Source organism: Dendropsophus ebraccatus, chromosome 15 (genome assembly GCF_027789765.1).
Source record: "Dendropsophus ebraccatus isolate aDenEbr1 chromosome 15, aDenEbr1.pat, whole genome shotgun sequence".
Taxonomy (NCBI): Eukaryota; Metazoa; Chordata; class Amphibia; order Anura; family Hylidae; genus Dendropsophus; species Dendropsophus ebraccatus.
The window spans coordinates 75,302,382-75,328,722 of record NC_091468.1 but is presented as its reverse complement, the minus strand read 5'-3'; the positions used below and the strand labels follow the sequence as shown (position 1 = coordinate 75,328,722).

The window sequence follows — 26,341 nt, the reverse complement described above, 5'->3', positions numbered from 1 at the left end:
TTTTGATCTCTTTTAGGGTGCGTTCACACCTACCGCATCTGCAGCTTATTTTTCCGCGGAAATCCGCAGGACTGGTAGTGCAGATTTCAACCTGCGAGAAATCCGCGTATTTGTGCGTTTTGCGGTTTTTCCGCAGCAAGTTTATCGCAACTGAAATGTCAGTTTAGAATGAGAGACATTTTAAACTGACATTTCAGTTGCGATAAACTTGCTGCGGAAAAACCGCAAAACGCACACATACGCGGATTTCTCGCAGGTTGAAATCTGCACTACCAGTCCTGCGGATTTCTGCGGAAAAATAAGCTGCGGATGCGGTAGGTGTGAACGCACCCTAATAACGTATTTTCTAAAGCAGATTGATAAAATACAGCTATTCTGGTACTGTTTTTTTTAGTTTTTTTTTACAGCGTGTGTCGTGCGGTGTAATTATTGATATAGTTTTATAGATTGGGTCGTTACAGACGTAACAATACCAAATATGTATAGGATTTCTGTATGGGGAATGTAATGCATCTTTATTATTGGGGGGGGGGGCTGTGTTGTGTTTGGTGCACACTTTTTTTTTACTTTTACACTAGTGTAAAATACTTAGATCACTGATACAATACACTGCAGTACCTGATGTACTGCAGTGTATTGTATCATGTCTCATGCTGAGAGGCAATAGCCACAGCCACCCCTGTCAGCATCAGGCATCTCCATGGTGACCCCCGGGGACCTTCATTAGGACCCCGGGATCACCATGGAGACATCGGAAGACCAGACGGCGCCGCGGGACATCACGATCACGTAAGTGACCCACGGCGCCGTCCGGGATCTACCGGGACCGGTTAGATGCCGCTGTCATGGTTTGACAGCGGCATTTAACGGGTTAAACTGCTCGGAGCGGAGAATTTTCCGCTGCAGGCAGTTACAGGAGGGTGTCAGCGGTCACACTGACCGCTGATCTCCCGTCCTGCAGCCGCCGCCGGGCGGTAATTTATTCCGATGCGCCTGCCGTTAAAAGGCGTACGCATCGGAATAAAGCCCATTAGAGGCCGCCGTGAATATGCGTGCGGCGGTCACTAAGGGGTTAACCATCTTCACCAGAGGACCTCTCTCACTCTCTTCCATTAAAAATTGCATTCTAGATGCCAGAAAATAAAGTTCTGTGTCCGGAACCGCCAGGCCACCTTCCTCCTTACATAGGTAATCCATTTTTTCCCTCTCCAGATTAGATCTCTTATCAGGGCCCGCAGCTGCCTAAAGACCCTCTCTCCCAGCCAAACAGGGCTAGTCACCAGAAAGTAGAGAATCTGAGGCAGGATCATCATTTAGACTAACTCTGTCTGCCATACTTAAAGTGAGTCTTGACCAAATCATAATTCTTGTCCTGATCTTACATTTAATTGAGGGTATCTTTTGATATTTCTTGCCACCTTAATTCCCAAGTATGTGAATGTGTCATCCCTTGGTAGGCCATTCAGATTCCGGAACTCCACCTCTCCATCAAGTGGCAGCAAAACGGTCTTAGTCCAGTTTATTTTAAGCCCTGACACTTTTCCATTCTCTTCAATTAAATGAATACCCATCTGTAAGGAATCCCTTGTATTCCCCAGGTATATAACAGATCGTCCGCGTAGAGAGAGACTTTGTCCTCTCTCCCACCCCATCCAAACCCCTGAATCTCTTGCGCGTCCCTTATTTTTATAGCTAATGGTTCTATAAAAAGGGCATAGATGAGGGGGGAGAGAAGACAACCTTGTCTCGTCCCCCTTGTCAACGCAAAACAGTTTAACAGAGCTCCATTGACCAATACCGCTGCCCTTGGTTCCTTATATAATAACTGCATCCATTTCACAAAGTTTGGCCCAACCCCATATCCCCTCAGAACCTCCCAAAGGAAGGACCACTCTACCCTGTCGAAGGCCTTAACCGCATCCAACGACAGGATAGAGCGGTCCCCCCCACCCTCAATCTGAAGATTTAAAAACAGCCTAAGGATGTTTTCCGCTGTTGATTTTCCAGGCATAAATCCACATTGATCTCCAGCAATTAGTTCTGATACTACTTTTACCAAACGGTTAGCCAGAACCTTTGCCAAAATCTTAACATCCGCGTTGAGCAGCGATGTTGGTCTGTAAGCTTGTGTTTCTAATTCATCCTTACGAGGCTTTAACAAAAGAATAATTGTTGCCTCATACATTGAACTGGTCAAACTCCCCCCCCCCCCCTTCTGAAAATTGTGAAATAATGACACACATCTAGGTACCAATATATCCCCAAACTCTTTAAAGAGCTCAAATGGGATCCGATGCGATCCTGATTCCTTCATCCTGGGAGCTTCCTTTACTACCCTCCATATTTCCTCTGATGTCATTTCACTTTCTAAGCTCTCTATCGCCTCTTCAGGTTACACATTGTAACATAATCCCTTATTACATTCTGATCCACTGTCTGCTGAGTTGTATATAATTCATTATAAATGTAGAGAATACCTCCCTGATCTTACCCATATCCTTAACCAGTTTCCCCTCTCTATTCCTAACTGCGGCTATCATTTTCTGATCTTTCCTATCTCTTACCATAGATGCAAGAAAACTACCTGCTCTCCCACCTTCCAAGTATCTCCTCTGTTCCATATCACGTAACTAATTTTTAGCTTTTACCTCCAACACTTCTTTATCATTTAGAATAGCCCTTTCCCATTCCTCTCTATCTTCTACCTTCTTTGACTGGGTGAATCTTATCTCCAACTCTTCTATCTTCTTTTTTACCTGTTCTTCTTCTACTTCTTCCAATTTATTTGTTCTTATCACCCGCTCATACAAAATCCCTCTTAAATATGCCTTAAAGGTTTCCCATATCACCCTTATACCCTATACTATATACCCTCTATTATACCCTCTATTATAGCCTATACCAGGGGTGCTCAACTGGAGGACCGCGGTCCGAACCCGGACCCCTGGTCAGACCTCCAAACAGCCCCGGATCCGGTCCATTCCGGGGCGGTTAGGAGGTCCCGCTCCCCACCGCACTGCCTCCCGCCCCATAGTGTACTGTCCTTTGGTTGCAGTACGCCTGTGGGGCTGGGGGCAGTGTCGGTCCAGCCCCCGGCTGATATGCGCTCTGTAGGGATGTCCCAGGGATTCCCCAGCAGAGCGGGCACCACTGACCTCAGCTGGCCGGGGGCCTGACCGACAGGAGAAGAGAAGATAGGCACAGCGGGGGAGCGAGGTGCTAGGTGAGTTGGGGTTTGTTTGTTTTTTTGTTTGGGGGCCATCTATAAGGGCAGAGCGCACAGGGGGGCTATATACTACAGGGGGAGAGCACAGGGGGCTGTATACTACTGGGGGGAGATCACAGGGGGCTGTATACTACTGTGGGAGAGCAACAGGGGGCTATACACTTCTGGGGGAGAGTGCACAGGGGGGGCTATATACTACTGGGGGAGCAACAGGGGGCTATACACTACTGGGGGAGAGCGCACAGGGGGGCTATACACTACTGGGGGAGCAACAGGGGGGGCTATATACTACCAGGGCAGTCACCCCCTTTGTACCTAATATCAAAGGGCTGGTGAGAGAGAAAAAATGCCAGTTTTCCCGCTAATAAGCAGCAATTCTGTATATAAATAGTTGAACGTTTGTGAAACGATGTTCAGCTCGGACCTTCACCTGACTATAGACCCCGGTAAGTGGAGCTTCACTAAAAGTTGTTGAGTACCCCTGGCCTATACTATATACTCTCTATTATACCCTATACTATATACCCTCTATTATAGCCTATACTATATACCATCTTTTATACCCTATACTATATACCCTCTGTTATACCCTATACTATATACCCTCTATTATACCCTATACTATATACCCTCTATTATACCCTATACTATATACCCTCTATTATACCCTATACTATACTATATACCCTCTATTATACCCTATACTATATACCCTCTATTATACCCTATACTATATACCCTCTATTATACCCTATACTATACTATATACCCTCTATTATACCCTATACTATATACCCTCTATTATACCCTATACTATATACCCTCTATTATACCCTATACTATATACCCTCTATTATACCCTATACTATATACCCTATACTATATACCCTCTATTATACCCTATACTATACTATATACCCTCTATTATACCCTATACTATACTATATACCCTCTATTATACCCTATACTATATACCCTCTATTATACCTTATACTATATTCCCTCTATTATACCCTATACTATATACCCTCTATTATACCCTATACTATATACCCTATACTATATACCCTCTATTATACCCTATACTATATACCCTATACTATATACTATACTATATACCCTATACTATTCAAAGGTCTAAAGAACCTGACACCTACTATTTGTCCTCCCGTGGCCACCTGGGACCTGTGTCTTGTACTTAATAGACTTACTGCTTACTATTCCTGATTGCATTAACTACTGCCAAACGCCTGGGAGAGTTACAGGCCATATCTTGTGGTGAGCCTTTTACAAAACACCGGCCTGATGGTGCACGTTTGAGGACTGTTCCATCTTTTGTGCCAAAAGTGCCGTCTACAGTCAATGTAAATGGTGAACGTTTTCTTTCTGACTTTTATCCTAATCTCTCATCCGAGGAAGAGGCACGTCTGCACTCCATACAAAGAGATCTTTAAAATGCTACCTCTGTCGTGTGGAAGATTGCCGTAAAGAGGAGAATCTTTTTGTTCTTTTTGCTGGGCCTAAAAAGGTCTTAAAGCTTCAAAAGACTCTTGGCACGATGGATAAAATGTACCATCTCTGAGGCATATCTTGTGGAGGGCAAAGAACCACCTCATCCACTAAGAGCCCATTCCACTGGTACCACGGCTACATCCTGGGCTGAGAGACAGCAAGTGCCTATGACTGACATCTGCAGTGACGCCTCCTGGATATCTACTTCAACCTCCTCCAGGCATTGTAGGTTGGACATTCAGGTGGAGGGCTCAGCCTTCAGTAAGGAGTTCTAGAAGCTCATTTTAAACCCTCCCTTTGTTATCTGGGCATGTCCCATATGTGCTGCCGCAGAAGTGGGGGAAAGCAATCATTTGTTTACGTAATTATGTTTTCCTCAAGACGTAGGCAGCACACTAACCCTCCCAAAAAATTTTGTTGCATTTATTCTTTTTTTTCTATTTATTACACAGTGTGGTGTGTCAGGTGTGGATATTACTCTCCTCTACTATGCTATATACCCTTTATTATACCCTGCATTACTCTAGGCCCTGCTGTAATCTATTACCTATAAGACTCCATTACAGGTTCCATCTAAAATACCAGACAAATACGGCAGGATGAAGCACTATGCCATCCATTCCTTAAATCAGCCAAAGACCGATAAAGACAATGGGTCTGTCTGGCGTTCAGTGCATCCACTTCCTCTACGAGACTGCCGCCGAACAATAAAACACAAACGTAAATCTTACTAACACTTTACTTACAATAATAGATGAGATTCTACAAACCTTCCATGAACTTCCGTCAATTTTTTTTCAAGTTTTTCGTGTTCAATTTTAGCTGCAGAAAAAAAAATATGAACGTCTAAAAATACTAATATACAGCATCTAGTAATACTAGCAACTAATATACAGCATCTAGTAATACTAGCAACTAATATACAGCATCTAGTAATACTAGCAACTAATATACAGCATCTAGTAATACTAGCAACTAATATACAGCATCTAGTAATACTAGCAACTAATATACAGCATCTAGTAATATACAGCGTCTAGTAATATACAGCATCTAGTAATACTAGCAACTAATATACAGCATCTAGTAATATACAGCGTCTAGTAATATACAGCGTCTAGTAATATACAGCGTCTAGTAATATACAGCGTCTAGTAATATACAGCGTCTAGTAATACTAGCAACCAATATACATCATCTAGTAATATACAGCGTCTAGTAATTCCTCTATTTGGGGGGCATGCGCGGCATTCCTCTATTGGGGGGGGCACGTGCGGCATTCCTCTATTGGGAGGGGGGGCACGCGCGGCATTCCTCTATTTGGGGGGGCACGCGCGGCATTCCTCTATTTGGGGGGGGCACGTGCGGCATTCCTCTATTTGGGGGGGGGGCACGCGCGGCATTCCTCTATTTGGGGGGTCACGCGCGGCATTCCTCTATTTGGGGGGGGGGCACGTGCGGCATTCCTCTATTTGGGGGGGCATGCGTGGCATTCCTCTATTTGGGGGGGCACGCGCGGCATTCCTCTATTTGGGGGGGCATGCGTGGCATTCCTCTATTTGGGGCGGGCACGTGCGGCATTCCTCTATTTGGGGGGGCATGCGTGGCATTCCTCTATTTGGGGGGGCACGCGCGGCATTCCTCTATTTGGGGGGGCATGCATGGCATTCCTCTATTTGGGGGGGCACGCGCGGCATTCCTCTATTTGGGGGGGCATGCGTGGCATTCCTCTATTTGGGGGGGCACGCGCGGCATTCCTCTATTTGGGGGGGCATGCGTGGCATTCCTCTATTTGGGGGGAATGCGCGGCATTCCTCTATTTGGGGGGGCATGCGTGGCATTCCTCTAATTGGGGGGGGCATGCGTGGCATTCCTCTATTTGGGGGGAATGCGCGGCATTCCTCTATTTGGGGGGGCATGCGTGGCATTCCTCTAATTGGGGGGGGCATGCGTGGCATTCCTCTATTTGGGGGGAATGCGTGGCATTCCTCTAATTGGGGGGGGCATGCGTGGCATTCCTCTATTTGGGGCGGGCACGTGCGGCATTCCTCTATTTGGGGGGGCATGCGTGGCATTCCTCTATTTGGGGGGGCACGCGCGGCATTCCTCTATTTGGGGGGGCATGCGTGGCATTCCTCTATTTGGGGGGGCACGCGCGGCATTCCTCTATTGAGGACATAATCTGCATAAGTGGAGGGCAGACTGCCCATGTTGGCATCATATATCGATGTGTCATACTGACCTGTCAGGTGACCAGTGAGTAATGGGAATCCCTCCCTCTCACCCACTGCAGCACATTCAGTCCAGGACAGTACATTATGGAAGTGCTCCTGCACCCTCCACCCCTGACTACATTTCCTGGGCGCCCCTTCCCTTTGGAGGCATCTCCTGCGCCCGCTGGGCACTTTACGTCCACATGTGGGGAATTTGCTTTACACGTTTGTTTTTCATTTTTACGGCCTATTGTTCTGGTATTCTGTGACCCACCATTGGCGTCCGTGTGCCCACCGTACCCCTTGTTACATACGTGAGGGGGCAGTTTCCTCAGAGTCGTCCCTATAGGGATCCGTTTTATGTTTTGGTTCCCAGAGCCTCTGGAAAAATGGCCAAATGTAATGGAGGCGTCAGCGTTCCCGAGGAGCTCCTCATATCCGAGGCCGCAATAGGGCGACATGTGGGATATTTCTACAAACTGCAGGAACAGGGCGATAAATACGGGGGGCATTTCTCTGGTAATAGGGTTCTATTAGAAGAGACTTCTGCAAAGAAATTTTACATTTTCAGTTTTTTACTTGGCTTTTATTTCTGTGAGTCGCCTAAACGGTTAAAAATCTTTCCGGAAGTGGCTTTGAACCGTTTAGGGGTGCAGTTTCTGAAATGGGGCGATTCATGGTGCTAACATACAGTCCCATAAAATACACTTCACACCTGAACTGCTCTCTGAAAAATCAGATTTTGAAATGTTTGGTGAAAATTTGGAAAATTTCTGCTATTGTCTTAAAAAACTGCAAGTAAGTTCAACAAGTAGTGGTGACGTGTTGGTAACGTTATATATAGTATCTAATGCAGCAGGACTAGAAAACATATACCCCCCCCCCCCTGCATATTTGGTATCGCCGTGTGCGGAATCGCCCGAAGAATAAATGATGACAATCCTGATCTCGCACGGTAAACGCCGGAAGCACCAAAAAATCCCAAAGCACAAAACTGCTGATTTTTGGTCACTTCACGTCCCGAAAAAATTGAATTAAATTGATCAAAAGTTTCATATACACAAGCAAGGTGTCGCTAGAAAGTAGAGATCATGGCGCCTCAACGGCCCCATAGACCAACAAACAGTGTTACAAGGAGGGGAAACCCAAAACTGTGTTGCTGGACTGTATGGTGCTTACACTGTAGATTAGAATCACATTGCTGGACTTTACTGATCAGAGAAGACGCCCCCTGTGATTACTGATCAGAGAAGACGCCCCCTGTGAGTTACTGGATATAGCTGCAATGTAATCACTATATGGGGGTAATGTTGGTGTATTGGCTTTTTGAATACAGGTAAACTAGGGCTGTACTATTTAGTCATTAGGGGGTAGTAGTTTTTAGTCTTGGTGTAGCCAATTATTTGTATTAAAGTATCACTGGTCATATTGGTTTCTGTAAGGGTGCAGATACAGCCTGCCAGGGACTTATTTATATCAGCCGTCCCAGAAGGGAGGGGGAGACAGAGAGAACGGCTCACACACAGATTTCTGTGTCTTCAGCAGAAAGCAGCAGCTGAGAACTGGGGCAAGGAGACTGAACAGATAATAACACGTATGGAAGGAATTGTAAAGGGCCTATTACACGGGTCGTCAGAGGAGCAAACGAGTGCTCTCAGCGCTCGTTTGCTCCTCGTTCCCCGCTCGCTGCCGCCGCTATTCAACGCGGCTGCAGCGAGCGGGTGAGTGCAGGAGGGGGCGGCAGGGGGCTGCGGGGGGGGGGGGCTGCCCGGGTGGTCGCTAGATCGTCTGGGCAGCCCATAGGATATAGCAGCGTCTGCCGCCGACACTCCTATTCAATGGAGCGACGGCAGCAGATCGCTGCTATATCAGTCCCTTGTTTTTCAACATGTTGAAAAACAAGTGACTGCAACGATCAGCCGACATGAACGATGTCAGCTGATCGTTGCACTCTATTCCACGGGACGATTATCGTCCGTAGCGGCTGATATCGGCCGAATACGGACGATAATCGTTCCGTGGAATAAGGCCTTTAGTCTCCAGGAGGGGGAGGGGGTACCACATGCATTTTACCAGAGGGGGTGTCCCCTTTTAGGTAAAAATATGGCCTAATTGGGTTTGGGTGGTAAATAGCCGAATACATGCCCTAAACTGACTCTGTACTATAAGCAACAATCACAAAAAACGTTAGACAAGCTGTCTGCGTGGGACCCTGATGGCGTCCACAATAATTCCAGCATACAGCGGCTTACCTTTGCTGATGAACGCCTCCATGTTGTCTTTGAAGGGTTGTAGATGCTCCTCGAGGCTCTTCTGACCGACCTTACAGGCCTCCACCTCACATGCTGAAAAGAAGGAAATTCACTCAAATTTCATATATCTCAAGTTATTTCAGAGTGAATTTGTACTGCTACCTAGGTGAATCCAGGTGTCTGTGTATATGTGTGTGTGTGTATGTGTGTCTCCTATCTATACACTGTGGACATGTCACTGGAGATGTGTTCGAGGGGGTGTACATCTCACCTAGGCTGATGCGTAGTGTGAGGTGGTAAGTCCAGGAGGGATCTGTTGCTCAGCAGTGCTATGCTGCTGAGTTATTATTTATTTTTACCGGGCCTGGATTTACTGGAATGGTGGATAGGTTGGTAGTGGGATCTGCCATTCCCTCCCCCTCGATCCAGTATGGGTTTTGGGATCAGGTGAGCTCTGATCCCAATCAGCCTGAGAAGGCAAAAGGTGGGCTCAGTGTACAGGGGAGGCTCTCAGCCAGGAGTGGACAGCCTGCATGCTGTTTGGTGAGAGCTGGGAAGACAGCAGCTGCTGGGGCCTGTTCACACCCCGCAAAACTGACCACTGAAGTGCCAGAGAGGTAACCTGTGTTGTTAGTTAGCGCCCAGACGGGCAAGACCTTTTTGTTTTGTTCTTAAAGCACAGTGTTGCTATATTTCTGTTACGGACTGTTTATGCTGAAAATAAACGCCAAGCTGTTGTTTTACAAGTCCAAGTCTGCTGTGAACTGTGTCCAAACACACCATCCCCCGGGAAGATCCCTACAATTGGTGCTGCGGAGCGGGCACAACGGTTGCTAGGGGCAACGGTGTGCATCAACTTGGCTACAGCGGCATATGTCCTGGGTGAAGGCTGCTGCTTCACTCCAAAAACAGACAAGCAACATGGAGGAGATGATGAAGCAGTTAATGCAAGTGAGTCTGCAACAGCAACAGGCATTGGCCGCACAACAACAGGCTCAGGCAGCCGCTAAACAGGATCAGGAGGCCGCTAACCTTCGCCATGAGCAGGCTAATATGCAGCAACAACAAGCTCTAACAGACGCTAACCTGCGCCATGAACAGGCTAATAGGCAGCAACAACAGGCTCTGACAGACGCTAATCTGCGCCACGAACAAGCAATGGCTCAACAACAGAGACTTATTGAGCACCTGATAGCAAAGCAAGAGGCGTCTGCAGGTGCTAATCCCCAGCTGGTGGCAGCAGCCGCGCCAGAGACTTTGTCTGTAAGAAGAGCTGTGCAGCGAGCGCTGCAAAAGATGACTGCTGATGACGATGTTGAGGCCTACTTAACTGTCTTTGAGCGTGTGGCTGAGCGAGAAAAGCTACCCTCCACTGAGTGGGCAGAAGTGATTGCGCCCTATTTAACAGGCGAACCTCAAAAGGCCTATTATGACCTCAGTGAGCAAGAGGTCAAGGACTATCCTCGGCTAAAAGCAGAGATACTCGCCCGACTAGGAGTTACTGCTGCTGTCCGTGCCCGGAGGGTCCGCAACTGGAGCTACAGTCTGGACAAGTCAGCGAGGTCCCAGATGTACGACCTGATTCATTTGGCAAGAAAGTGGTTGGAGCCAGACACCTCTACTCCTGCCCAGATCCTAGAGAGGGTCGTGATGGATCGCTACCTCCGCGCACTTCCTGCTGATCTGCAACGCTTGGTGGGACAAGGCGACCCTAGGAGTGCCGACGAACTCGTCAGCCTTGTGGAGAGGTTCCAGGTGACCGAGGACTACCTCCGTGATGTTCCTGCAGCACCGTCACCTCCCCGGAGTGCCAGATCTGTGCCGTCAGCTGGTAAGAGACTTCCATCTATTGGGGGAGTGTGGAGGGGTGCTGATAGAGGGAAGAGCGCTCAGGAGGTGTCTCAGGGGCAAAAGACTGGTGATGGTCCCCGGTGGCTAAGTGGCCCTAAAAAGGACTCCCTGCCAAGGAGACCAGGCCCTATCCAGTGCTGGAGATGCCATGAGACGGGACATATGTCTGCCCATTGCCCTCTTACCACTGAGCCCATGGAGTGTGACGCTAGCCGGCGTCAGTCGCTATTTGCGGAACCGTCTTTTGTTGCGGTCACTGGACTAGAGACTGAACCGCAAATCTGCAACATTACTGTCAATGACTTCCCTGTTAAGGCGTTGCTGGACTCAGGAAGCCTTGTCACCCTGGTGCATGCCAGTCTGGTGACTGGGGACTTTGTGCCAAAAAGACATATGAGTGTGGTATGCATACATGGTGATACAAAGGTTTACCCTATAGTACTGGCTAATGTCAGGACTGAACTAGGCACGGTACACTATGAAGTGGGTGTGGTTAAAAACCTTATGCATAATGTGATATTGGGGCGTGATTTTCCATTGTTCTGGGCTCTATGGGGAAAACAACAATCCCCTGAAAGGAGTGAGGATACCCCTAAGTCTATTGCATTACCCACGGTCAATGATAAAAATGTACAGGATGAAAATGATGCTTTTCCTTTGCAGGTCCTGGCTGGTGAGGAAGAGGCTCCTCCCACTGCGCAGAATGTTCCAGACTTAGAGGTGTCTAGGGATAATTTTGGTACTGCACAATTACAGGACCCCACTCTCAGAAATGCGAGAGAGCAGGTCACTGTTATGAATGGGACCTCAGGAACCAGAAGCTGAGAAAAAATTTCCACATTTTTCTATTACTAATGATCTCTACTATAGAGTCACTAGGATTAATGATGAGGTTGTGGAACAGCTTCTGGTGCCTAAGTCGTACCGGCGTCAGGTACTCGACATGGCCCATAATCATGTCCTTGGGGGCCACTTGGGGACCGATAAAACACAGGAGAGAGTCCTCCAGAGGTTTTATTGGCCTGCGATTTATGCTGACATAAAAACATACTGTGAGTCGTGCCCCACATGTCAGCTTAGCGCTCCAGTGTCGCATTTTCGCAGTCCTTTGGTCCCACTCCCCATCATAGAGGTACCTTTTGACCGGATCGCAATGGACTTGGTGGGCCCCATTGTAAAGTCGGCTAGGGGACACCAGTACATTCTAGTTGTGTTGGACTACGCGACCCGCTATCCTGAGGCTGTACCCCTAAGAAACACTGCCTCTAAAACAATTGCACGGGAATTGTTTTATATGTTTTCCAGGGTGGGGATCCCCAAGGAAATCTTGACCGACCAAGGTACCCCATTTGTGTCAAAGGTAATGAAAGAGCTATGCAAACTGTTTAAAATCTCACACCTTCGTACCTCTGTATATCACCCACAGACAGACGGGTTAGTGGAGAGGTTTAATAAAACCCTGAAACATATGTTAAAGAAAGTAGTGGAAAAAGATGGTCGGGATTGGGATCACTTACTACCTTACCTGATGTTTTCTATTAGGGAAGTACCCCAAGCGTCCACAGGGTTCTCTCCCTTCGAATTAGTCTATGGTCGTCACCCTAGGGGTTTGTTGGATATAGCGAAAGAGACATGGGAAAGTGAGTCCACCCCATACAAGAGTGTTATAGAGCATGTAGCACAAATGCAGGACCGTATAGCCACTGTAATGCCCCTAGTAAGGGAACACCTCCAGAGGGCGCAAGAGGGCCAAAGCAGAATTTACAATCGTTCTGCAAGAATCAGGACATTTGGCCCAGGTGACCGGGTCCTCATACTTGTTCCCACGGTAGAAAGCAAATTCTTAGCAAAGTGGCAGGGTCCCTATGAAATTGTAGAGAAGATCAGTGAGGTCAACTACAAGGTACACCAACCAGGTAGAAGGAAGCCTTTCCAGTGTATCACATAAACTTGATCAAGCCCTGGAAAGACAGGGAATCCTTGGTGGCGACAAAGCCTGTTGGTCATCTGTCACCACCAATCCCTCCGGTCAGGATTGGTGACACCCTATCAGTGTCCCAGAAGCAGGAAGCTAAGGAGTTCCTGCAGAGAAATAAAAACAAGTTTTCTGACCTACCAGGGCGTACGCATCTCATTAGTCATCATATTGAAACTGAGCCTAGAAGCAGAGTAAACCTTAAGCCCTATAGGATACCAGAAGCACGGAGGGAGGCGGTATCATCCGAGGTAAAACGTATGCTTGACCTAGGAGTCATTGAGGTGTCTCAGAGCGAGTGGTCCAGCCCGATTGTGTTAATCCCAAAGCCCAATGGAACTTGGAGGTTCTGTAATGATTTTAGAAAGTTAAATGAGATCTCCAAGTTCGATGCCTACCCCATGCCCAGGGTAGATGAGTTGATAGAAAGGATGGGTAATGCCAGGTACATAACTACCCTCGATCTCACTAAGGGCTACTGGCAGATCCCCCTCACTCCTAAGGCTAGAGAGAAGACTGCATTCTCCACCCCTGATGGGCTCTTCCAATACGTAGTGATGCCATTCGGGTTACATGGAGCCCCTGCCACTTTTCAGAGGTTGATGGACTTGATTCTGCGACCACATGGTGATTACTCCGCTGCCTACCTCGATGATGTGGTCATTTTTAGCCCGGATTGGGAAAGTCACCTCTGTAAGGTCCAGGCGGTGTTAGATGCCATAAGTGATGCGGGGTTAACCATCAATGCAGAGAAGTGTGCACTAGCCTTAGAGGAGGCCAAATACTTGGGCTACATTATTGGGAGGGGGTTAGTGAAACCACAACTAAATAAAATTGAGGCAATACAGAATTGGCCTCAACCCCTCACAAAGAAACAGGTCAGAGCTTTCCTGGGTATTACGGGCTATTACCGAAGGTTTGTGCCGAATTTTGCCACAGTTGCAGCCCCGCTAACTGACCTGACAAAGGGTGCGAAGTCTGCAATGGTGACATGGACTCCAGAGGCCGAGAAGGCTTTTCAAAGCCTTAAGTCTGCCCTGTGCCAACAGCCTGTGCTAGTTACCCCTGACTTTAGGCGAGAGTTTCTAGTACAGACAGATGCCTCTAACACAGGGTTAGGTGCCGTCCTCTCACAGGTCGTGAATGGCGAGGAGCACCCGGTGATGTACTTAAGTAGGAAGCTATCCCCGGCCGAGAAAAACTATGCCATAGTTGAGCGAGAGTGTCTGGCAGTGAAGTGGGCCCTCGAATCCCTGAAGTACTACTTGCTAGGCAGGAGATTCAAGTTAGTGACAGACCATGCCCCCCTAACATGGATGAAGCTTAACAAAGAAAAAAACGCAAGGGTGACTAGATGGTTTCTGTCCCTACAAAACTTCAATTTCACTGTAGAACACCGGCCAGGGAAATTACAGGCGAATGCTGACGCCCTATCAAGGGTACACTGCCTGTGGGGACAAAACGCTCAGCCCTCCGGTCTGAAGAAGAGGGGGGGGATATGTGGACATGTCACTGGAGATGTGTTCGAGGGGGTGTACATCTCACCTAGGCTGATGCGTAGTGTGAGGTGGTAAGTCCAGGAGGGATCTGTTGCTCAGCAGTGCTATGCTGCTGAGTTATTATTTATTTTTACCGGGCCTGGATTTACTGGAATGGTGGATAGGTTGGTAGTGGGATCTGCCATTCCCTCCCCCTCGATCCAGTATGGGTTTTGGGATCAGGTGAGCTCTGATCCCAATCAGCCTGAGAAGGCAAAAGGTGGGCTCAGTGTACAGGGGAGGCTCTCAGCCAGGAGTGGACAGCCTGCATGCTGTTTGGTGAGAGCTGGGAAGACAGCAGCTGCTGGGGCCTGTTCACACCCCGCAAAACTGACCACTGAAGTGCCAGAGAGGTAACCTGTGTTGTTAGTTAGCGCCCAGACGGGCAAGACCTTTTTGTTTTGTTCTTAAAGCACAGTATTGCTATATTTCTGTTACGGACTGTTTATGCTGCAAATAAACGCCAAGCTGTTATTTTACAAGTCCAAGTGTGCTGTGAACTGTGTCCAAACACACCATCCCCCGGGAAGATCCCTACAACACACACACACACACACACACACACACACACACACACACACACACACACACACACACACACACACACACACACACACACACACACACACAATCCATGTTCTAAATTATTATGCAGCAGTTTTCAACCTTTTCATTTTTATTAAGAACTAAACCCTGGAGATTAGTGAGATATAATTACAGCCGGCGTCACTTCTCTATGATGTCTTCTCACTGAGGTTCCATCTGCACAGAGGAGCTGCCGATCTCTCTCCTCCAGTGAATTTGTCCGTTTTTGGATGATTTCTGCTTCATAGACTGCCTCCCTCCACCATAGACTGCCTCCCTCCATCATAGACTGCCTCCATCATAGACTGCCTCCCTCCACCATAGACTGCCTCCCTCCATCATAGACTGCCTCCCTCCCTCCATCATAGACTGCCTCCCTCCACCATAGACTGCCTCCCTTCACCATAGACTGCCTCCCTCCTGCATAGACTGCCTCCCTCCACCATAGACTGCCTCCCTCCACCATAGACTGTCTCCCTTCACCATAGACTGCCTCCCTCCACCATAGACTGCCTCCCTCCACCATAGACTGCCTCCCTCCATCATAGACTGCCTCCCTCCACCATAGACTGCCTCCCTCCACCATAGACTGCCTCCCTCCCTCCATCATAGACTGCCTCCCTCCACCATAGACTGCCTCCCTCCATCATAGACTGCCTCCCTCCTGCATAGACTGCCTCCCTCCACCATAGACTGCTTCCCTCCATCATGGACTGCCTCCCTCCTGCATAGACTGCCTCCATCCATCATAGACTGCCTCCCTCCACCATAGACTGCCTCCCTCCACCATAGACTGCCTCCCTCCACCATAGACTCCCTCCCTTCCTCCCTCCATCATAGACTACCTCCCTCCATCATAGACTGCCTCCCTCCGTCATAGACTGCCTCTCTCCACCATAGACTGCCTCCCTCCCTCCATCATAGACTGCCTCCCTCCATCATAGACTGCCTCCCTCCACCATAGACTGCCTCCCTCCATCATAGACTGCCTCCCTCCACCATAGACTGCCTTCCTCCATCATAGACTGCCTCCCTCCACCATAAACTGCCTTCCTCCACCATAGACTGCCTCCCTCCGTCATAAACTGCCTCCATCATAGACTGCCTCCCTCCACCATAGACTGCCTCCCTCCATCATAAACTGCCTTCCTCCACCATAGACTGCCTCCCTCCATCATAGACTGCCTCCCTCCACCATAGACTGCCTCCCTCCACCATAGACTGCCTCCCTCCACCATAGACTGCCTTCCTTCATCATAGACCGCCTCCCTCCATCATAGACCGCCTCCCTCCATCATAGACCGCCTTCCTCCACCATAGACTGCCTCCCTTCACCATAGACTGCCTCCCTCCGTCATAGACTGCCTCCCTCTGTCACAGACTGCCTCCCTCCATCATAGACTGGAAACACACACTTATAAATCAGCTCACCCCAGCTAGATAGAGGCGCGTGCAGGTACACAGGTCTCCAGGTATAGAGTGGAGCACGTGGATAAAGTTGCGGGCCGTGTCCCGTCTAAGCAGATCCAACGTAGAAAAAGGTTTTCCACAGCTCCTTGAAATAGTGCAAATTCTTTATTGGTACATATAAGGTGAGATTAAAAACAGGTTAAAATCGCGCCGACGCGTTGCGGAGGCAGCCCTCCTTAATCATGGCAATGTAACCGCTATACAACGTACTTGGAGGAGATCGACACGAGGTAGGGGACGCCCTCAGTATGTACCGGAGGAGCCCCCAAACACACGTTCCCGTGTCAACAACTCCAACCAACAATCAAAAAACGAGCAAGGCCGAGGAGAGCAGGCAGGAAGCACCGGTCGAGGAAATCGCATCCGTTATCAGAGAAGGTAAAAACTGTTTTGTCTACAGATGTCTATAATCTCTCTGCTTGCATTCTCTCCCACGATCACTTAAAAGTCCTGTCACGAGGTCTGAACTTTGTCCCTAAAAAATCTTTTGACCTATATTCCACTTTACAAGATGTCAATCGGTTTGTGCGCCTACTAACCGTTAAGAGACATTTTTTGTCCACAGAAACTGACCGATTGCCACAATCCCAATGTGAACAGTCCGCTAGTGAATGTGACTTGAATGAGTTGGGTCGGAATCCTGTACCACCAAATTTCCTTTTCCAGGAACAGTTGTCACTCCAATCATTACTGGACCTACAGGGGGAAAGCCTGAACCATTCGGGTTCAGTAACTAACACCACCAGGACTGCTATCCCCAATCCGGGTTTTTACCCTGTCCAGTCCAGGACCCCCTCCATGGACGCTTTCCAGATCAAATTGGAGGAGGAACTCACCGCCCTTTCGAATACGTCCTTGGTGGATTATGGCAATGACAATCTATCCAAGATGGAAAGAGTGGCACTTAGAGACCTCATGTCCAACCCTTACCTGGTCATTCGCCAGTCCGACAAGGGAGGGTCGGTGGTCGTGCTCGACAGGGATCTGTATGTTCGTGAGGTTCTCCACATTTTGCACGATGACACAACATACAGACCCCTCTCGGGTGACCCCACTGACCATGTAAAATGCAAGCTCCTGGATATTATAGACACTGGTCGTGAGGGGGGTTTTATTGATAATAAGCAACAGTTACATATGGTACCTGATTTCCCCAGAGTCCCCATTTTCCATGCACTCCCTAAAACCCACAAGGAAGTATTTCCCCCCCCCCCTACGCCCGATAGTGTCGGGCATCGGTTCTCTCCTAGAACCGTTATGCGTCTGGTTGGATAGCCTACTTCAACCCCTGGCCACACGCAGTTTAGGCTATATACGTGACAGCAAAAGCCTCCTTGCCAATTTTGCTAAATTACCTCCCATTCAGGGTGCATCATGGCTGTCATGCGACGTGGTTGCTCTGTATCCCTCTCTACCCCATGACCTTGCTGTACGGGCACTATCCTTCCACTTGTTTAAGTACAGCAACTATGATAAGGGGTTATGTGATTACATTCTTTTGGTAACCTTTTTCCTTTTGTCTAACAACTTTTTTCAGTTTGAAAATAAGTTTTATTTGCAAATCAAAGGCTGTCCCATGGGGGCCAGTTTCTCCCCGTCCCTCGCTAATATTTACATGGCGTATTGGGAGGAGATCGTCCTGTTTACCGTCCACAATCCCTATCGAGGGCACATATTGTGGTACGGCAGATACATCGACGATCTCCTCCTAATATGGGGAGGGGACAAGGACACCGCCCACAACTTTGTTCTTTATATTAATGGGAACACCCTTAACCTAAAGTTCACATTTCAGTATGAACCTGTTTCTATTCCTTTTTTGGATGTGACCCTTTCTTTTTCTAAAGGTAAGGTGACCAGCACACTGTATAGGAAACCATCAGCAGGTAACGGCATTCTTCATGCCGAAAGCAGTCACCCCACACACGTAATTAGAAATTTGCCAATAGGGGAATTTATACGTGCTAGACGTAACTGCTCGTCTGAACAGGGTTATCAAATAATAGCCTCAGATCTTACCCAGAGGTTGCGCGCCAGGGGATACCACAAACACTGCATCACTAGGGCCCGTAATATAGCAGAGTCACGACAGGCAATACCATCTAACAGACCGACATCCACATACTAGCCGTCCCAGTAGTGCCCACCCTATCATGGGTACAAAGACCAATCCTTTAACTTTCTCTACTGCTTTCAGCCCGCAATTTCCAGCTATCACTAGTTTAGTACGGAAATACTTACCCATTCTTTACCAAGACGATTTATGTGAGAAAATTCTTTCTCAGGGTGTCAGATATGTTGCTAGCCGAGGGGTTACTCTAGGCAACATTCTGTCCCCCTCTGCACTACCTGAAACTCCAACCAGACATAGCGGCACAGTGTGGTTAAAAACTACTGGTTTTCATAAATGTGCCGCCCCTAGGTGTCCTATGTGTTCTTTTACACTTAAACAAGCTACTTTCACCTCTTATGTCACAGGGCGCACCTTTAAAATACATTGCTTTCTTAATTGTGATACCACCTATACGGTGTATCTGGCAAGTTGTACTACTTGCCAACTACAGTATGTTGGCTCCTCTAAGAGGAAACTAAAAGTGCGTTTTTCTGAGCACCTCCGAGACATACGCTCTGTTGACCCCCCCCTTTGGAGGTCCCAGAGCGATGTCCGGGCTGTCCAGACATTTCCACCAATGCCATCATGGTGACACCAGCTCTCTTGCCATTCAGGCCATTGAGAGGGTGAATAAACCTAAAAGGGGCGGAGACTGGGTCCAGGTGTTACGTAAAAGAGAGGCATACTGGATTTTACACCTGGCAACCCGCTTCCCCAAAGGTATGAACCTTAAAACAGACTTAATGTTTATTTACTAATCTGTATATCATTTTTTCATTGTTTTGTTTCATTTATCTTCCCATATGTATATATTATGTATATCACGTGATTTCTGCGTCCCGATCCCTTGCCTCCTCCTTTTCCTAGTGGGGCGGGGTCCGGATGCAGGAGGTACACCTTTGTTCTTAGGTATAAAGTTATTCACTGTTCAAGCACACATCAGCCATGATTAAGGAGGGCTTCCTCCGCAACGCGTCGGCGTGTTTTTAATGTTTTTGTTTCTTTTTTAAGTTGTACCAATAAAAACGAACATACGTTTTAAGGAGCTGTAATTTTCCTTGGTTTTCTATACCGCTATACAAATAAGCCTTATATAGTGTGTGGGATGTACCATGTACCACTGACTCCACCCACGCAGGGGGGGGAGAGCGGGAGAAAGGGGAAGGGAAAGGAAAGGGAGAGGGAGGGGAAAGGGGGAAGGGGAGGGGGAGGGGGGAAAGGGGAGGGAAAGGGAGGGGGGGGGGTGATGGGGGAGGGGGCGGGGAAGGACGAAGTGGGGAGGAACGTCTCACAGATTCAACAACGGAAGGGTAACTGCATAGTAATAAATCAATATTCAATGATATATATATAATATGCTGTATAATAACAGAAGCAGAAATATAACCATCCGTTATGATGCACTGTTGGGAAGACAACCAAATTAACAGAGAATGAAAAAAGCTGAAAACAAGACAAAAAATGGAGAAAATGGGAGAAGAAAAAAATATAATAATGAATATAATCACTATGGTTATCAAAAAATGTAGAAAAGGTCCGTTTTAAGATTCATGCCCTGGGGAAAACGTGTGGCCAAATTTAGGGTCCAATATGCTTCCCGTTTTCTGAGAAGCTTGGCCCAATCTCCACCTCTTGGGGGTTTATTCACTTTTTCTATGGCTATTATTTTAAGAGTGCTGGTATCGCCCATATGGCATTGATGAAAATGTCTGGACAGACCAGACATAGATTTTGTCCCCCAAGGTGCCGTTAAAGAGCGAATGTCTCGCATATGCTCAGAAAAACGGACCTTCAGTTTCCTGGTGGTGGATCCTACATATTGGACAAGGCAAGACGAACATTCCGCAAGGTATACCACGTGTGTGCTAGAACAATTGATGAAGCTCTTGATGGTATAAGAACTTCCCGTGATGTGTGACAAGAAAGAATGGGTTTTAAATGTAAATATGCACATTGGACATCTAGGGGCAGCACATCTGAAAAAGCCAGTCATACTGAGCCAGTTCTTATTGGTCCTTACTGGGTGGTCAGTTTTAAGTGTGGATGGTGATAAAATGTTGCCCAGAGTTTGACCCTTCTTGGCTACACATTTGACCCCCCCTGTAAGTGCTTGTTCACACAGGGTATCTTGGTACAAGATAGGTATATATTTGGTTATGATAGTCTGTATGTCCTTGAACTGGGGGCTGAATGGGGTAGAAAAAAAGTCCGAACCCGGACTTTTACCCAGTCAGCTCCAGGGCACCCTGTATGGATGTTTTCCAAACCAAAATTGAGCAGGAGCTGACTGCTTTGGCACATAGGTCCGGTACCGCACCTGGAAAGGATAATCTGTCCAAAGGTGAAAGATTTGCTCTCAAGGAGCTGATGTCCAACCCCTACCTTGTCATACGCCAATCCGACAAGGGAGGGTCAGTGGTTGTCCTAGACAGGGACCTCTACGTACGTGAGGTTCTCACCATCCTTGACACCTCCACGTATAGGCCCCTTCCCTCGGACCCCACCAATACAGTTAGGACTAGACTACAGGGCATTTTAGATACAGGTTACGAGGGGGGTTTTTTGACTACCAAACAATGCAAACACATGTTGCCCCCCTTCCCTAAAACTCCTGTGTTTCATGCCCTACCTAAAACTCATAAGGGGGTATTCCCCCCACCTCTTCGTCCCATAGACTCGGGCATCGGCTCCCTTCTGGAGCCCCTATGCACCTGGCTTGACACTTTGCTACAACCTTTTGCCACACGTAGCATAGGTTTTATTCGTGACAGCAAGAGCCTTCTCTCTGCTTTGGATAAATTGCCACCCATACGTGATGCCACTTGGCTATCCTGTGATGTGGTGGCACTTTACCCTTCTTTGCCACATGATCTGTCCATTACAGCATTATCCTATCACCTGCATAAATATGGGAATTACAGCGATCCTCTCTGTACGTTCATTCTGGAAGTCACACATTTTTTATTATCTAACAATTTTTTTCAGTTTGGAGATGCCTTTTTCCTGCAGGTTAGGGGCTGCCCCATGGGGGCTGCTTTCTCACCGTCGCTCGCCAACATCTACATGGCATACTGGGAGGAGGTCGTGCTGTACAACGCCCACAACCCATACCGAGGATTTATCCTCTGGTATGGGAGGTACATCGACGACCTCCTCCTGGTATGGGCGGGCGACGTTGAGAGAGCCAAGGATTTCGTTAACTACATTAATGGTAACACATTGAACCTTAAATTTACTTTTCAGCACGAAGTCCACTCTATTCCTTTTTTAGATGTCCTATTGTCCTGGGAGGAGGGCAAAATCATAAGTACATTATATAGGAAACCTTCTGCGGGTAACGGCATACTTCATGCTCATAGTAGTCACCCGAAACACGTTACCAGAAATCTCCCCATTGGGGAATTCATAAGAACAATACGCAACTGCACCACCCAGCAAGCATATCTGACTAGTGCCATGCAACTCACTGATAGACTACGCAATCGAGGCTATAGTGACCACAACATTAATCGAGCACGCAACATCGCCGAGAGCCATAACCGCACATACCACCTTACGGATAGAAATGATAATAAACAAAAAATTGAACACACAGTGAACGGTAAATTTCCACTCATTTTTTCTACCCCATTCAGCCCCCAGTTCAAGGACATACAGACTATCATAACCAAATATATACCTATCTTGTACCAAGATACCCTGTGTGAACAAGCACTAACAGGGGGGGTCAAATGTGTAGCCAAGAAGGGTCAAACTCTGGGCAACATTTTATCACCATCCACACTTAAAACTGACCACCCAGTAAGGACCAATAAGAACTGGCTCAGTATGACTGGCTTTTTCAGATGTGCTGCCCCTAGATGTCCAATGTGCATATTTACATTTAAAACCCATTCTTTCTTGTCACACATCACGGGAAGTTCTTATACCATCAAGAGCTTCATCAATTGTTCTAGCACACACGTGGTATACCTTGCGGAATGTTCGTCTTGCCTTGTCCAATATGTAGGATCCACCACCAGGAAACTGAAGGTCCGTTTTTCTGAGCATATGCGAGACATTCGCTCTTTAACGGCACCTTGGGGGACAAAATCTATGTCTGGTCTGTCCAGACATTTTCATCAATGCCATATGGGCGATACCAGCACTCTTAAAATAATAGCCATAGAAAAAGTGAATAAACCCCCAAGAGGTGGAGATTGGGCCAAGCTTCTCAGAAAACGGGAAGCATATTGGACCCTAAATTTGGCCACACGTTTTCCCCAGGGCATGAATCTTAAAACGGACCTTTTCTACATTTTTTGATAACCATAGTGATTATATTCATTATTATATTTTTTTCTTCTCCCATTTTCTCCATTTTTTTGTCTTGTTTTCAGCTTTTTTCATTCTCTGTTAATTTGGTTGTCTTCCCAACAGTGCATCATAACGGATGGTTATATTTCTGCTTCTGTTATTATACAGCATATTATATATATATCATTGAATATTGATTTATTACTATGCAGTTACCCTTCCGTTGTTGAATCTGTGAGACGTTCCTCCCCACTTCGTCCTTCCCCGCCCCCTCCCCCATCACCCCCCCCTCCCTTTCCCCCCTCCCCCTCCCCTTCCCCCTTTCCCCTCCCTCTCCCTTTCCTTTCCCTTCCCCTTTCTCCCGCTCTCCCCCCCCTGCGTGGGTGGAGTCAGTGGTACATGGTACATCCCACACACTATATAAGGCTTATTTGTATAGCGGTTACATTGCCATGATTAAGGAGGGCTGCCTCCGCAACGCGTCGGCGCGATTTTAACCTGTTTTTAATCTCACCTTATATGTACCAATAAAGAATTTGCACTATTTCAAGGAGCTGTGGAAAACCTTTTTCTACGTTGGATCTCCATCATAGACTGCCTTCCCCATCATAGACTGCTTCCCTCCATCATAGACTGCCTCCCTCCGTCATAGACTGCCTCCCTCCGTCATAGACTGCCTTCCCCATCATAGACTGCCTCCCTCCACCATAGACTGCCTCTCTCCATCACAGACTGCCTTTCTCCACCATAGACAGCTTTCCTCCACCATAGACTGCCTCCCTCCACCATAGACCGCCTCCCTCCATCATAGACTGCCTCCCTCCATCATAGACTGCCTCCCTTCACCATACATTGCCTCCCTTCACCATAGACTGCTTCCCTCCACCATACATTGCCTCCCTTCACCATAGACTGCCTCCCTTCACCATACATTGCCTCCCTTCACCATAGACTGCCTCCCTCCACCATAGACTGCCTCCCTCCACCATATACTGCCTTCCTCCACCATAGACTGCTTCTCTCCATCATAGACTGCCTCCCTCCATCATAGACTGCCTCCCTCCACCATAGACTGCCTCCCTCCACCATAGACTGTCTTCCTCCATCATAGACACTCCTTTTGATAATGCTCCAGAGGTTCTCCATGGGGTTGATGTCAGGGGAGCATGGAGGCCACACCATAAGTGTGTCCCCTTTTATGCCCATAGCAGCCAGAGATGCAGATGCAAGCCCGGACTGACAATCTGGCAAGGTGGGCAAATGCCCGATGGGCTGCTCAGATTGTCAGTCATGGGGCCGCCCTGCCTCGTACAATTAAAGGCCGTTGCCACTGAAGGTTGTGTTATTGGCCCCGTAGTCAGTCAATGGGCCGGCCCCCTGCCCAACCTCCCCCACTCCACCAGGATGTGTTATTGGCCGCTCTGCCCCTGGTTGCTTTTGCCAGGTTCAGTGAACCTCCGATGCAGGCAGCCTAATACATGGCCACCTGCATCAGAAGCTCACTGCTGCAGCACCGCGGCGCCTGCACTCTTCTCTCCTGTTTGGTTTATATGTTTAGATGTTTATGCTGATGTCTTATGTCCATAGCCCAAGCAGGAGAGGGGAGGAGAGTGCAGACCCTGCTCCCCAGGGAGCTTCAGGCACCGGAGAGTTGGTTAGTGAGGCTGTTGTGTCCTGGCTCGGCACAGGAAGGTGACCTCACTTCCTGGACCATCATTTACCGGCATGTAATACAGCTGAAGGATAGCCTAAGTATGGGAGCAGTGGAGGTATGTAAGCAGCTTGGAGAAGAGGGGAGCTTGGGGATCAAAACTATGTATAGTTAATAATGGTGGTACTATTGGGAGTAAGAGTATTGGGAGGGATTGACTACTATATGGGGCAGTATGGGGTGCCTCAGTACTATATTGGACACTACTGTGGGGGAATATGAGGCAGTACATCATGAAGTTAGCCCTGCTACTTTACCACCACCTCAGCTCTGCTGCCTCAAAGCCACCTCAGCTCTGCTACTTTACCACCACCTCAGCTCTGCTGCCTCAAAGCCACCTCAACTCTGCTGCCTCACAGCCACCTCAGCTCTGCTACCTCACAGCCACCTCAGCTCTGCTACTTTACCACCACCTCAGCTCTGCTGCCTCAAAGCCACCTCAGCTCTGCTACTTTACCACCACCTCAGCTCTGCTGCCTCAAAGCCACCTCAACTCTGCTGCCTCACAGCCACCTCAGCTCTGCTACCTCACAGCCACCTCAGCTCTGCTACCTCACAGCCACCTCAGCTCTGCTACCTCACAGCCACCTCAGCTCTGCTACCTCACAGCCACCTCAGCTCTGCTACTTTACCACCACCTCAGCTCTGCTACCTCACAGCCACCTCAGCTCTGCTGCCTCACAGCCACCTCAGCTCTGCTGCCTCACAGCCACCTCAGCTCTGCTGCCTCACAGCCACCTCATCTCTGCTGCCTCACAGCCACCTCAGCTCTGCTACCTCACAGCCACCTCAGCTCTGCTACTTTACCACCACCTCAGCTCTGCTGCCTCACAGCCACCTCAGCTCTGCTGCCTCACAGCCACCTCAGCTCTGCTGCCTCACAGCCACCTCAGCTCTGCTACCTCACAGCCACCTCAGCTCTGCTACCTCACAGCCACCTCAGCTCTGCTACTTTACCACCACCTCAGCTTTGCTGCCTCACAGCCACCTCAGCTCTGCTGCCTCACAGCCACCTCAGCTCTGCTGCCTCACAGCCACCTCAGCTCTGCTGCCTCACAGCCACCTCAGCTCTGCTACCTCACAGCCACCTCAGCTCTGCTACTTTACTACCACCTCAGCTCTGCTGCCTCACAGCCACCTCAGCTCTGCTGCCTCACAACCACCTCATCTCTGCTGCCTCACAGCCACCTCAGCTCTGCTGCCTCACAGCCACCTCATCTCTGCTGCCTCACAGCCACCTCAGCTCTGCTGCCTCACAGCCACCTCAGCTCTGCTGCCTCAGTTATCCATTGAAAGGAATGAAGTATTTTACCCTCTTAATTTTTTTACCCTGTCATTCTTAGAGCCCAATTTTCTGTACTGACTTGTCCCATGTATTCAGTTTACTCTTCTGGATGGTAAATACAGCTTCCCCTCCCCTGTATAGGTATAAAAATTAACCCCAACATCTCCCATTGACTTTAATGGGATTCAAATCGAACCTCGAACCGAATGCACCTACGGTTTGAGGTTTGACTCAAACTTGACCTTTTTACTGTTCGATCATCACTAGTTTTCTACTGTATGGAGCAATATTGGGGATTTAGTACTATTTGGGAC

The 26,341-nt window shown here is 48.2% G+C and overlaps 1 protein-coding gene across 1 annotated transcript in view; it reads right to left on the bottom strand.

Moving 5' to 3' along the window:
* The window catches only part of LOC138774042 (formin-2-like), a 72,762-nt gene that overhangs the window by 15,967 nt on the left and 30,454 nt on the right, over positions 1-26,341 (bottom strand). The window contains exons 5-6 of the mRNA XM_069954586.1: positions 9,204-9,296; positions 5,509-5,560 (exon numbers count right to left, since the gene is read on the bottom strand). Of these exons, the coding sequence (XP_069810687.1) occupies positions 5,509-5,560; positions 9,204-9,296 (145 nt within the window). The remainder of the gene's footprint in view (positions 1-5,508; positions 5,561-9,203; positions 9,297-26,341) is intronic.